Raw genomic sequence first — 14,873 nt, 5'->3', positions numbered from 1 at the left:
CTCACTGTTGTCCACACAGGCTACAAGCACCTCAGACCTGTTTGACAAGTTTGAGGCTCCTCCACTATTGTCTGCTTGGTCCTTTTACCTGCCTCACTCACAGTCGCACCATTCTGTCCCTCACCGCTGACCAAAAAAGATGACCCTATTCTAAGAGGTGTGACCATCTTCTGGTACAAAATGTCTTGGAATTTCTCCCCTCCTTGATGTTGCGCAGTGTCTGCAGTTCAGCTACCAGATCAATAATCCCGACCCGGAATTCCTCCAGCTGCTTACACTTTCTGCAGATGTGTTTGTCCTGGATGGCATTGGTGTTCAGGAGCTTCTGTATTTCACAGCTGCAGTACAACACCTATCCTACTATTGTTACTTATTTAGTTTTAATTACTTTCTAATTAATTTAGAATAATTCCTATGTATACTATAATTTACTCTACTTATTAGATGCTAGTACCACCTTCAATTAAGAGTTATACATTTCTTAATTACTAATTGACTTAGCAGTTACTCATCAACCAGCTCCTTCTGCTGCACCAGTGTAAGAAAAAGTAGAAATAAAAAGTTGCCAAACTCTGCATCACCAAACACGTATCAGCTCACTCTGCTGGCAATCTCCACCTTGTGAAGATCTTGTAAAGGGTACACAACAGGTTGCCGGGTTTCTTGTATTTGAATAACTAGAAGGTTGGTTCTCAGGTGAATTTTGAAACTGGCCAGGCTAAGTACTTTGGCTATTTGATGACTTGCAGCTAGTTTCAGAGTCTGGTTCTTAGACCGGCTGATGGTTCTGCTGATCTACTGGGTCTTGGGGTAATAAATGTGCACTCCCTGAAAACAACTTCGATCGCATGACTGCTGGGTTAACATTTCTGAGGCTCACCAAGTCTAGTTTGAATCGGATAGGCCATTGTGATACAATGGGAAGTTAACAGTGGCCATTAAGTTTCAATCTTCCCATATGTCCAGTATGAAGCATGGAGACAGTTATCTGGAAACTCCATAGTCTCTGGTATTGGCGCATCCTTAAATAATGAGATGTGTGAATTCCACAAGTGGCTGTAACTCTTTCGAGTACAAACCCATTTCCATCTGTTTCAGATGAAGTTACATTGTTTCATAGTTTGCCATTGTGAGATTTGAACTCTTGATCTTGGGGTTACAAGCCCAGTACCTTAACCACTTGGCTATTTAGGCCAAGCCAACAAGTGGCTGTAACTCTTTCGAGTTAACACGTTTCCATCTGTATTCAGATGAGGTTACATTGTTTCATAGTTTGCCATTGTGAGATTTGAACACTTGACCTTGGGGTTACAAACCCAGTACCATAACCACTTGGCTATTTAGGCCAAGCAACAAGTGGCTGTAACTCTTTCGAGTACAAACCCGTTTCCATCTGTTTCAGATGAAGTTACATTGTTTCATAGTTTGCCATTGTGAGATTTGAACTCTTGATAATCTTTTAAATAATACGTTTCCATCTGTTTCAGATGAAGTTACATTGTTTCATAGTTTGCCATTGGGAGATTTGAACACTTGACCTTGGGGTTACAAACCCTGTACCATAACCACTTGGCTATTTAGGCCAAATTAACACATTGTTTTTGCACTCATTAAGTTCATATTCATTGTTTCATAGTTTGCCATTGTGAGATTTGAACTCATGATCTTGGGGTTACAAACCCAGTACCATAACCACTTGGCTATTTAGGCCAAGCAACAAGTGGCTAGCCCTTATTTATGCCCATATTTAATTAGGCATTCTCTGGAGACTTGATACTGTCTTTAGTCCAAATACCAAAGATCACATTATCCACAGCAGTTATCCTAATAGATTGTTTGTATACAATTTTTAAAAGTATTGACTAAAAGTTAATATGATATGGCTTTACTGGGCATGACACACTCCTTGAAACCTACCTCTCTAACCAAGGTTTTGATCATCTGACTTAATATTTCTTATGTGGCTCAGTCTCCTTCTTTGCTTATGAATATTCCTGTGAAGCATCTTGGGACAGTTCATTACACAAAAGGTGCTATATAACTAAGTTTGTTAACAACATTAATAACATTTTAAAAATTGCATTCATTTGAAAAATGCTGATTCTGCAACAGAAATCTTGAAAAAAACATGTTCTTTATAAGGTAAAACTAATATATTTTACATGAATATACTATCATAACATCTAAAAACAATTAGTTTGAAAAATCTGCATTCCACCTTTTGAAACACCTGCTGTAACATCTAGGGCCTGAAATTTTCCCTCATTGGGCACATACGATCAGCAGTCAGGAAACGGGCCCCTAACAATGATTTTACGCTGGCTAGCCAATTAACAGCCAGCCAGTGTGAAACGCACACGGAAAAGCTCAGCGCTGGTGGGGGGGTGGGGGGGGGGGGTGGTGGACAACGTCATTGCAGGTGCAGGTGAGTGCTTCTACTGAGCTTCCTGAAGGCAGGGAGCTGCAGGCCTGCAAATAATAAAAGAAAGCACAAAAAAGCTGCAAAAAATGTCCGTGCAGCACCTGAAAGCATTCCTCATTAAAATGCTGTCCCTGGATATTTCATTTTATTTTATTTCCTAACAGAGATTTCATTATGCCCTTGAATGAGGTGACAGCTGATTGGTGAGTAGTGGGTAAGTGTTTTTCTCCAGTTTAAAATAGATTAAGCTAAGGAAAGGTAAGGGTTCTAGTTTTTAATTTAAAGTATATAAATAATTTAACTTTTCTTTTACAGTATTTAACTTAAAGCAAGGGGTTTTTTGTCAACTAGAGGCATGGCAGGGCAGTTCAGTCCCATGTTATGTACTGCCTGCAACATGTGAGAAGTCCTAGATGCTCGTTGCGCTCTGACCAACCACGTGTGCAGGAAGTGCCACCAGCTGTAGCTACTTGAGCTCCTTGATTCGGAGCTTGAGCGGCAGCTGGAATCGCTGAGGTGCATCCGCGAGGCTGAGAGTTTTGCGGATAGCATGTTTTTAGACATGGTCACCCCATAGCTTACGGAAGTGCAGAGGGAGAGGCAATGGGTGACCATCAGTCAGAAGAAGGTGTCAAGCAGGTAGTCAGGAAATCCCCTGGGTGCATTTCGCTCAAAACCATTTTTCTGTGTTCAAAAACGGTGAGAGTGATGGTTCCTCTGGGAGTGCAGCCATGCTCATGGCACTGTGAGTGACTCAGCTGCACGGGGGTAGGAGGAGGAAAAAGAGGGGAAGAACAGTAGTGGTAGGAGACTCGATAGTAAGGGGAACAGGCAGGCATTTCTGCAGCTGTAGCCATGACTCCAGAATGGTATGTTGCCTCCCTGGTGCCAGGGTCAAGGATGTCACTGAATGGCTGCAGGGCATTCTAAAGAGGGCGGGCAAACTGACAGAGATTGTGGTACATATTGGTACCAACGACATAGGTAGAAAGAGGGCTGAGGTCCTGCAATAGAACTTAGGGAGCTGGGAAACAGATTAAAAAACAGGACCTCAAAGGTAGTAATCTCTGGATTATTTTCTCTACTCGCTAGTGAGTATAGAAATAAGAGGTTAGTCCAGATGAATGCGTGGCTGGAGAGATGGTGCAGGAGGGAGGGCTTTAGATTTCTGGGACATTGGGACTGTTACTGGGGGCGGTGGGACCTGAACAAGGTGGATGGGTTGCACCTGAACTGGAATGGGACCAACATCCTTGCGGGGAGATTTGCTAGTGCTGTTGGGGAGGGTTTAAACTAACTTGGCAGGGGGATGGGATCCTGAGAGGAGGTTCAGCAGGGGGAGATGCACAGCCAAAATTAGAAGAGAGGGCAATTAATTCTGGAAGGCATAGAAATTATAGGGCAGTTAAGACACAAGGGAGCTTGGCAAGGTTGGATGGTATTTATTTTAATGCAAGGAGTCTGACAAGTAAGGCAGATGAGTTGAGGGCACAAATTAACACATGGAAGCATGATGTCATTGCTGTCACAGAGACATGGTTGAGAGGCAGGATAGGCAGTTCAATATTCCAGATTATAGGGTCTTCAAGCGAGACAGGGAAGGAGGTAAGAGAGGAGGGGATATCGCAATATTGATCAAGGAATCAATTACAGCAGTAAGGAGGGATGACATCCTAGAAAGATTACATCTTAGAAGGCTCCTCAAATGAAGCCATATAGGTAGAACTGAAAAACAAAAAAGGAACACATTGCTGGGAGTGTACTGTATTCCCCCAAACAGTCAGAGAAATAGAAGAGCAGATATGTAGGCAAATTTCAGAGAAGTGTAAAAATAATAGGGTGGTAATTTTGAGGGATTTCAATTTCCCCAACATTAAATGGGTTAGTCATAGTGTGATAGGTCTAGAGGGAGCAAAATTCTTAAAATGCATCCAGGAAAGCTTTTTAAGCCAGTATGTAGAAGGTCCTACAAGAGAGGGAGCGGTCCTGGACTTAATTTTAGAGAATAAAGTCAGGCAAGTAGTAGAGGTATCAGTGGGGGAGCATTTTGCAGATAGTGATCATAACTCCATTAGATTCAAGGTTGTTATGGAAAAGGACAAGGATGGGCCAGAAATCAGAGTTCTAAATTGGGGGAAGGCCGATTTTAATAAGATCAGATTTAATTTGGCCAGAGTGGACTGGGAGCAGCTACTTTTAGGTAAATCTGCGTCAGAGCAGTGGGACTCATTCAAGAAGGAAATAGGGAGAGGGTACAAGGCCAACATATTCCAGTAAGGACGAAGGGTGGGACCAACAAATCCAGGGAACCCTGGATGTCGAGGGATATACAGTATTAAATGAAGAGAAAAGGGGAGGCTTATGGCAGATACTGAGGGCTCAAAACAGCAGAAGCCCTAGAGGAGTATAGAATGTGTAGGGGGGCAATTAAAAAGGAAATTAGGAGAGGAAAAGCGGGGCATGCAAAAACATTGGCAGGTAAAATAAAGGAAAATCCAAAGTTATTTTACGAGTACATTAAGAGTAAGAGGATAACTAGGGGAAGAGTAGGGGCCATTAAGGACCATAGTGGTAATTTGCATGTGGAGCTGGAAGACGTAGGTAGGGTTCTAAATGAATACTTTGTGTCGGTGTTCACAAGTGAGAGGGACGACATGGGCATGGAAATCAGGCAGAAGGACTAATTCAAGAAATTAGCATAGAAAAGGAGGAGGTTCTAAGTGATCTGGCAGGCTTAAAAGTAGATAAATCTCCAGGCCCAGATGAAATGTATCCCAGGCTGTTGAGTGAGGCAAGGGAGGAGATAGGGGTGTTGACAATTTTCAATACCTCTCTGGCCACAGGAGAGGCGCCCGAGGACCAGAATACAGCCAATGTGGTACCATTATTCAAGAAGGGAGGAAGGAATAAACCACGGAACTACAGGCCAGTCAGTCTATCCTCAGTGGTGGGGAAACTATTGGAAGCAATTCTGAGGGACAGAATTAATCTACACTTGGAGAGGCAGAGATTAGTCAAGGACAGTCAGTGTGGTTTTGCTAAGGGGAGGTCATGTCTGACCAATTTGATTGAACTTTTTGAAGAGATGACCAGGTGTGTAGATGAGGGCAATGCATGTGACGTAGTCTACTTGGACTTCAGCAAGGCTTTTAATAAAGTCCTGCATGGGAGACTGATAACGAAGGTAAGAGCCCATGGGATCCAAGGCAATTTGGTAAATTGGATCTAGAATTGGCAGGAAGCAGTGGGTGATGGTCGAGGGGTGTTTTTATGACTGGATGCCTGTGTCCAGTGGGGTTCCACAGGAATCAGTGTTGGGTCACTTGGTGTTTGTGGTATATATAAACCATTTAGACTTGAATGTAGGAGGGTTGATCAGTAAGTTTGCGGATGACACGAAAATTGGTGGTGTGGTAAATGCTGAGGAGGACAGCCTTAGATTACAGGAGGATATAGATGGGCTGGAAAGACAGGCTGATCAGTGGCAAATGGAATTTAATCCAAATAAGTGTGAGGTGATGCACTTGGGCAGGACAAACAAGGCACAGGAATACACGATGAATGATAGGACCCTGGGAAGTACCGAGTATCAGAGGGACGTTGGTGTGCATGTCCATCGGTCCCTTAGGGTAGCAGGACAGGTAGATAAGGTGGTTAAGAAGCAGATGGGATACTTGCCTTTATTAGCTGAGGCATAGAATACAAGAGCAGGGAGGTTATGCTGGAACTGTATAAAACGCTGGCTAGGCCACTGCTATAGTGTTGCGTGCAGTTCTGGAATCCGCATTATAGGAAGGATGTGATTGCACTAGAGAAAGTGCAGAGGAGAATTACCAGGATATTGCCTGGGCTGAAGAGTTTTAGTTATGAGGAGAGATTGGATAGACCGGGGTTATTTTCCTTGGCACAGAAGATTGAGGGGGGACATGATTGAGGTGTATAAAATTGAACGGCATAGACAGGGTAGACAGGAAGGAACTTTTCCCCTTGGTGGAGGGATCAGTAACCAGGGGGCATAGATTTAAGGTAAGTGGCAAGAGGTTTAGAGGGGATGTGAGGAAGAATTTTTTCACCCAGATGGTGATGGGAGTCTGGAACTCACTGTCTGAAAGGATGGTAGAGGCAGAAACTCTCATAATATTTAAGGAGTATTTGGATGTGCATTTGCGATGCCCTGGGCCTAGTGCTGGAAAATGGGATTAGAATAGTTAGGTTTGAAACTGGCACAGACTTGATGGGCCAAAGGGCATTTTTCTGTGCTGTAGACCTCTATGACTCTAATGACGTTTAATCAAAAATGTAAAGGCCGCCTGGCTGTTTGCCCCATCCGCCAACTGTAAGGTTGGACAAGCCACCTGACAATTGCACTGTTAATGGGCTTTATTGCCCGCTAACTTGTAGGTGAATGCACTTCCCACTGCCGCGCGCGCCACTGAGCGAAATCACGTGATTTTACACCCTTTTGGGTCAGGCACATGCCCGCCTACGGAACATATAATTTTGCCCTAGGTGTTACAATTGTCAAGAGTGTAGCGATTTGGACTCTTACAATAAACCCCAGATAAAATTCTTGTCAAGGAATAACCATATTGACAAAAAGGACAATCACAAATTTAGAATGCAAACTAACAAAGTTTATTGAACCATAAAGATTGATACTTAACATTTCATTAGTTGAGGCATGGCAGGATACACAAGTTCAGCACATGTTGGTCCATCGTTCCCATGGATTCCCGGATGTCTGGAGTCTTTTCTTCTTGGTTCCTGGTCTCTTGACTCAACGACATCCTTCCAAGATTTTAGCTTAGCCAATTTAACCCTAGCATACATACAAATCCCAATGCAGCTTTAAGACTTCAAATCTTGTGAATCCTTTTCCAACCCACAGCTTCCAGTCCACATTAACTGCTGAAGCTATACACTTCACATCTGCCTGTTGCTGTGTGTGTTCTCTTTCTTTCTCTCAGGGCAATTAATTTAGCTTGGCACTCCACTGATCACCAATACTGCATTCTTATAGCAATCCTTAGCCCTGTGACAGTTACTTTACTCACTAATACTGGGTTCTACGGCAACCCCATAGCCCTTGACAAATAACCATTGGCTGGCAAAGTCCTACTCAAATGCTGACTTCCTAGCAAGTGCCCTACTCCTAACCCTCTCTCCCGACAATGCCCCCTCAGCAAGTGTCCTGCAACAATGCTAACCGTTGGCAAGTGCAAAGACCTCAGTGATGCACTCCTATTTTTATACCCTTTTTGCAGGTAGCTTTACAACATTTAGCCCATGTGCAACCAGATCAACACAACTATCAAGTTCTAACCCAATAGTTGCAACTTTTAACCAATAGGAACAATGCTCCTAGCCTCCCCACAACAACCTAACCTTAATTTGTGTGTCTAACCGGAGGTCCTCGGAACATTCTAGGCTCAAGATCATTCCTCTAGCCAATCAGCTTTTAACATGTAAACATACGAATTAGGAGCGGGAGTTGGCCACTTGGACCCTCAAGCCTGCTCCGCCATTCAATAAGATCATGGCTGATCTGATTTTAACCTCATATTCCTGGCTACCCCAATAATCTTTCACTCCCTTTCTTATCGAGAATCTATCTACCTCTGCCTCAACCACCTTTTGAAGAAGAGAATTCCAAAATCTCACAACCCTCAGAGAGTTTTCCCTCATCTCTGCCCTAAATGGGTGACCCCATATTTTGAAACAGTGACCCAGGTTCTAGATTTTCCCAAAAAATGAAATATCCTTTCAACTTTAATCCTGTCAAGTCCCCTCAGAATCTTTTATGTTTCAATCAAGTCGCCTCTTACTTTTCTAAACTCCAGCGGATACAAATCTAGCCTGTCCAGCCTTTCCTCATAAGATTGCCCACCCATTCCAGGTATTAACCTAGTAAACCTTCTCTGAACTGTTTCTAATGCAGTTATATCTTTCCTTAAATAAGGAGACCAATACTGTATACAGTACTCCAAATGTGGTCTCACCAATACCTGTACAACCGAAGGATAACCTCCCTCTTTTGTATTCAATTCCCCTGCAATAAATGATAACATTCTATTAGCTTTCCTAATTACCAGCTGCACCTGCATACTAACCTTTTGAGATTCATGCACTAGGACACCTAGATCCCTCCGCATCTCAGAGCTCTGCAATCCCTCCTGTTTAGATAGTATGCCTTTTTTACTTATCCTGCCAAAATGGACAATCTCACATCTGCCGACATTATACTCCATTTTTTAAACCTTTGCCCACTCACCTAATCTATCTATATCCCTTTGTAGACTCCATATGTACGCTTCACAACTTACTCTTCTACCTACCTTTGTGTCATCAGCAAATTTAGCAACCATACGATCGGTCCCTTCATCCAAATCATTTATGTAAATTGTAAAGAGTTGAGGCCCCAGCACTGATCTCTGTGGCACACAACTCATCACATCCTCCCAACCAGAAAATTAACCATTTATGCCTACTCTTTGTTTCTTGTTAGCTAGCCAATCTTCTATCCATGCCAATATGTTACCCCCTACACCATGAGCTTTTATTTTCTGCAATAACTTTTGATGTGGCACCTTATCAAATGCCTTCTGAAAATCTAAGTACAGGATATCCACCAGTTCCCCTTTATCCACAGCACATGTGACTCCTTCAAAGAACTACAACAAATTGGTTAAACATGATTTCCCTTTCAAAAAGCCATATTGACGCTGCCTGATTGTCTTGAATGTTTCTAAGTGCCCTGTTATAAAGTCTTTAATAACAGCTTCTAACACTTTCCCAATGACAGATGTTAAGTTAACTGGCCTGTAGTTTCCTGCTTTCTGTCTCCCTTTTTGAATAAAGGAGTTACATTAATTATTTCCTAATCTAATGGAACCTTCCCTGAATCTAGTGAATTTTGGAAAATTAAAACCAATGCATCAAGTATCTCACTTGAGTTCCTCCCTCCCTTCCAATTCCTGATTTACAGCTATTTCTGGGATGTTACTTGTATCCTTTATAGTGAAGACCAATGCAAAATACCTATTAAATTCATCTGCCATCTCCTTATTTTCCATTATTAATTCTCCAGACTTACTTTCTGTAGGACCAATGCTCACTTTAACTCTTTTTTTAAAATATCTGTAGAAACTTTTACTTTGTGTCTTTATATTTCTAGCTAGCTTTCTCTTGTACTCTATTTCTTCCCTCCTTATTAATCTTTTAGTCATTCTTTATTGTTTTTTATATTCTGTCCAATCTTCTGACCTGCCACCTGTCTTTGCACAATTATATGCTTTCCTTGGCTTCCCTTCTAACTGCTAAGCTATAAATTATATCTTTGCTGGAACATCTAGTCCTCAGGCTACCTTTCTGGCATTGTAGCTGTGGCTTCACTTTACTGTTAACCCAAACTTGTTGGAGTCTAAATGTGTCCTAGCTATAACTTCAGTTCAATCCCAAAGTTCTTTCTTAAAGCTTTATCACAGTATTTGGCACTTAAAGAAATACCAACTTTCTTAATAACATACACCAAAATTCACAAAATCATCCCAATAATAATACATACAAATTAAGACTTGTCATCAATAAGGTTATGTACACTACATTATAATAATTTAAGCCTTACTACTTAGATAAATGTGCCGACGTGAAGTCTAACAAAAGCTGTTTTAAAAAATTATTTGAAATACAATTCTTTTCTTTCTGTTGTTTTTTCCCTTCCCCTCACCTCCCCCTGACCCAGTACCCTCCCCAGCATCACTTACTATTTGCTGTCCTAGAGGAAAAGCAACTAAACGACAGGAGGACACCTCATTGGGCTCATGCAGTGAGGCAATATGGGTAGAGCTCCAGAATAGGAAGGGTGCAGTCACAATGTTGGGGGTTTACTATAGGCCTCCCAATTGCCGGCGGGAGATTGAGGAACAGTTATGTAGGCAGATTTTGGAAAGATGTAAAAGCAATAGGGTTGTTGTGGTGGGTGATTTTAACTTTCCCTATATTGACTGGGTATCATTTAGTACTAGGGGTTTGTATGGTGCAGAATTTGTAAGGTGCATCCAGGAGGGCTTCCTGAGACAATATGTAGATAGTCTAACTAGGGAAGGGGCAATACTGGACCTGGTATTAGGGAATGAACCCAGCCAGGTGGCCGAAGTTTCTGTAGGGGAGCATTTTGGGAAAAGTGACCATAATTCAGTAAGTTTCCAGGTACTGGTGGATAAGGATAACAGGAGTCCTTGGGTTAAGGTGCTTAATTGGGGGAAGGCTAATTATAACAATATTAGGCAGGAACTGAAGAATCTAGACTGGAGGCGGATGCTTGAGGGCAAATCAACAACTGACATGTGGGGGGCTTGCAAACGTTAGCTGATAAGAATTCAGAGCCGGCATGTTCCTGCTAGGATGAAGGATAAGCATGGCAAGTTTCAGGAACCTTGGATAATGAAGGATATTGTGAGATTAGTCAAAAAGAAAAGTGAAGCATTCTTAAGGGCTAGAAGGCTGGGAACAGATGAAGCCCGTGGAGAGTACAAAGAAAGTAGGAAGAAACTTAAGCAAGGAGTCAGGAGAGCTAAAAGGGGTCATGAAAAGTCACTGGCAACCAGGATTAAGGGAAATCCCAAAGCCTTTTATACATATGTAAAAAAACAAGAGGGTAGCCAGGGAAAGGGTAGGCCCACTGAGGGACAGAGATGGGAATCTGTGTGTGGAGCCAGAAGAAATGGGAGAGATACTAAATGAATACTTCTCATCAGTATTCACCAAAGAGAAGGACTTAGCTGTCGATTTGTCTAGGGAAGAGTGTGTAGATAGCCTGGATCATGTTGAGATCAAAAAAGAGGTGTTAGGCGTCTGGAAGAATATTAAGGTGGATAAATCCCCAGGGCCAGTTGGGATCTACCCCAGAGTACTGAAGGAGGCAAGGGAGGAGATTACTGGGGCCTTGACACAAATCTTTGTATCCTCACTGGCTGTGGGTGAGGTCCCAGAGGACTGGAAAATGGCCAATGTTGTTCCATTGTTTAAGAAGGGTAGCAGGGATAATCCAGTAAGTTACAGGCCGGTGAGCCTTACGTCAGTGGTAGGGAAATTATTGGAGAAGATTCTTCGTGACAGGATTTACTACCATTTGGAAGCAAATGGGCGTATTAGTGAGAGGCAGCATGGTTTTGTGAAGGGGAGGTCGTGTCTCACTAACATGATCGAGTTTTTCAAGGAAGTGACAAAGATGGTCGATGATGGAAGAGCAGTGGATATTATATACATGGATTTCAGTAAGGCCTTTGACAAGGTCCCTCATGGCAGACTGGTACAGAAGATAAAGTCGCACGGGATCAGAGGTGAGCTGGCAGGATGGATACAGAATTGGCTTGGTCATAGAAGACAGAGGGTAGCTGTGGAAGGGTGCTTTTCTGAAAGGAGAACTGTGACTAGTGGAGTTCCACAGGGATCACTGCTGAGACCTTTGCTGTTTGTGGTATACATAAATGATTTGGAGGAAAATGTAACTGGGCAAATTAGTAAGTTTGCAGACGACACTAAGGTTGGAGGAGTTGTAGATAGTGAAGAGGATTGTCAATGGATACAATGGGATATAGATCGGTTGGAGACTTGGGCGGAGAAATGGCAGATGGAGTTTAATCAGGACAAATGCGAGGTAATGCATTTTGGAAGGTCTAATACAGGCAGGAATTACACAGTAAATGGCAGAACCCTTAAGTGCATCGATGGGCAGAGGGATCTGGGTGTACATGTCCACAGGTCACTGAAAGTGGCAACGCAGGTGGATAAGGAACAGGAAGGCATATGGCATGCTTGCCTTAATTGGCAGAGGTATTGAGTATAAAAGCTGGGAAGTCATGCTGCAGCTGTATAGAACCTTGGTTAGGCCCCCTTGGAATATTGCGTGCAATTCTGGTCACCACATTACCAGGATATGGAGGCGTTGGGAGAGGGTGCAGAGGAGGTTTACTAGGATGCTGCCTGGTCTGGAGGTTATTAGCTATGAGGAGAGGTTGGAGAAACTGAGAATGTACACACTAGAGCAACGGAAATTGAGGGGCGACTTGATAGAAGTTTACAAAATTATGAGTGGCATGGACAGAGTAGATAGAAGCTTTTTCCCCAGAGTGAAAGAGTGAATTACTAGGGGACATAGATTTAAGGTGAGAGGAGAAAACTATAAAGGTGATGTGCGGGGCAAGTTTTTTTACGCAGAGGGTAGTGAGTGTCTGGTATTCGCTGCCAGAGGAGGTGGTGGAAGCAGGTATGATAGTGGTGTTTAAGAGGCAGCTTGACAAATACATAAATAGGATGGAAATAGAGGGATACGGACCCCGGAAGTGCAAAATGTTTTAGTTGACGGGCAATATGATCGGCGCAGGCTTGGAGGACCGAAGGGCCTGTTCCTGTGCTGTACTGTTCTTTATTCTTTTAGTTTCCAACAGCTGCTTGATTCAATTTACGAACTTGGGATTATACCAAACTTGACTTCATCACTTAAAATTTGTATGCTTTGAAAAGCTCCATATCCTGAATTTGGATAATGCTATTTCCAAATATTTGTTTGAACATTTTTAGAATAGAGCAGAGATATTTCTTTGCCTAGAAGAAAACAATTGCCACTATTATCACTATACTTTTTATACTTTCTTTTCCAGGCGGTCAGGTAGTAATACTACACTGCCGTATTCTCAGTCACCTCCTGAGGCTATATTAGTCAATACCCTTGGAATTTTCATTTTACTCTTTGGAGGATGCATCTTGTGGATTGCCACACGTCCAGAGTGGAAGCGCCCTCCAGAACATATGAAAGAAAATGTAGGCAGTGAAGAAGACTCTATCTTAAACAAACAAAATGTTTCTGCTGAAAGCAATAATGAAAATGTTCCTGAAGGCATAGCAAGATTGAGACACCTCAACTTGGAAGATGTGGGTCAAAGATCAACATTCTAAGAAGTGATTATAATTTGCTCAAATACAAATTTGAGTATTAAACAGTAACCATTCCATTTTTTCAGTGTTAAGTGAATATGGGCAACCAAAACATTTACATCCTTAGCACAGTGCATAGGTTTAGCTTTTCTGCAACAAAGAGGGAAAATACTAACCAAAAAGAAATGCTTTGTTGACATACAACAACTAATACAGGTCGAGTATCCTTTATCCGAAACCCTCGGGGCTGATTGCATTTTGGATTTCAGATAATTTAGTTTTCAGGTACCACATATAAACTTACATTTACAATAGCTTAAGCCTAGGCTAGCTATAGTCTAAAGTAAATAAAATGGCTAGAAAAGTAAGATGTATCACTGAATAATAAATACAGTGTACCTATAAATTCCTTTTGACATGTTCACCATAAAAATTGCAAGTCAACAGTATAGACAAACAACTAGACTTCTCGTGCTAAAGATAGAAGAGGTTAAAAAAAAAAGCATGGTTTTTGGATGTGTTTGTTTTTCAGATTTATGGATAAAGGATACCTGACCTGTATGTTCTGTATTAAAGAATTACTGCTATATGAAACATTATTTTTGTGCACATATGTATGCAAATAAGTGTGTTATGAAGTGTACAATGAAATAGATGCTTTTGATACTTCATGTTAGAAGTCAAATACGTTATAGACATGACTTTAGAGAAGAATGTGCCATTAAGCTGTTTATATATTCAGTACTGACCATTGGACACTGTAAACATTGACTTGTTATCTATATATTTACATATAAATAAAGTATTAGTGCATCTCCCTTGATGTTGCTCAGGGTGAGTCAATTCCTTTACTTGTATATTTCATTTCTACCTTCACCATTTTTAAAGCATAGTGCACAAATTATATTAGATGGAGGTACTGTGGTGGCCTGGGCAACTGCAGGGAGCCCATTTGCTGCTGGAAGGGTTAATGAGAAGTTGATTGTACGCCTCGGCTTAAGGGAAAAATACTGCAACCTTGAGATGAATACAGTCTTGCCTGACCACAGTTGCAGGATGAGACTTGAGACATTCCATTTTGTTTTTCTCAGGCCGAATGTAATCAGGGTTGTGACAAGCAACTGCTTAACCAAACATCTGTTGTGAGGAAAATGGAAATTTACTGGAACATGGATTGGTCAGTTAACTTATGCACATAAACAGATAGGTTTGTTGCAAAACTTACTGATTGGTTGTAAAAATGCTTTTAACAAGTCTGCGTGTATTCTGCTATGAGACTGTACAGTAGCTCTCGTTGTGCTGTCTCCCTTGTTCACGAGTAATGAATGGGGGTTCTATGTACGAAATGATGCCTCAGTGTGATTAATCTCCGACAGTTTCTTGGAGGTTCCACCGAGATGACTAACCCCTAGGGTTGGGCCACGGAGCGCCAGCGTTAGGACCTCGTGGTTCAAGGACTCCTCAGTTCACGGCAGCCCAATTTGGGCTTCTGGGGTTCGTTGACCCGCGAACTATC

At 42.1% G+C, this 14,873-nt stretch overlaps 1 protein-coding gene across 2 annotated transcripts in view; it reads left to right on the top strand.

The window, feature by feature from the left end:
- Positions 1–14,175, top strand: part of LOC121284821 (plasma membrane ascorbate-dependent reductase CYBRD1) — a 39,214-nt gene extending 25,039 nt beyond the window's left edge. Inside the window, exons 4-5 of one of the 2 annotated variants that reach the window (XM_041200568.1) lie at positions 2,587–2,625; positions 13,084–14,175. In XM_041200568.1, the coding sequence (XP_041056502.1) occupies positions 2,587–2,625; positions 13,084–13,378 (334 nt within the window). In that variant the 3' untranslated portion in view covers positions 13,379–14,175. The remainder of the gene's footprint in view (positions 1–2,586; positions 2,626–13,083) is intronic. The other variant, XM_041200569.1, reaches the window with a different exon arrangement.
- Positions 14,176–14,873: the final 698 nt, after the last annotated feature.

This window comes from Carcharodon carcharias, chromosome 12 (genome assembly GCF_017639515.1).
Source record: "Carcharodon carcharias isolate sCarCar2 chromosome 12, sCarCar2.pri, whole genome shotgun sequence".
NCBI lineage: Eukaryota > Metazoa > Chordata > Chondrichthyes > Lamniformes > Lamnidae > Carcharodon > Carcharodon carcharias.
This window is presented reverse-complemented; position numbering and strand designations above follow the sequence as displayed.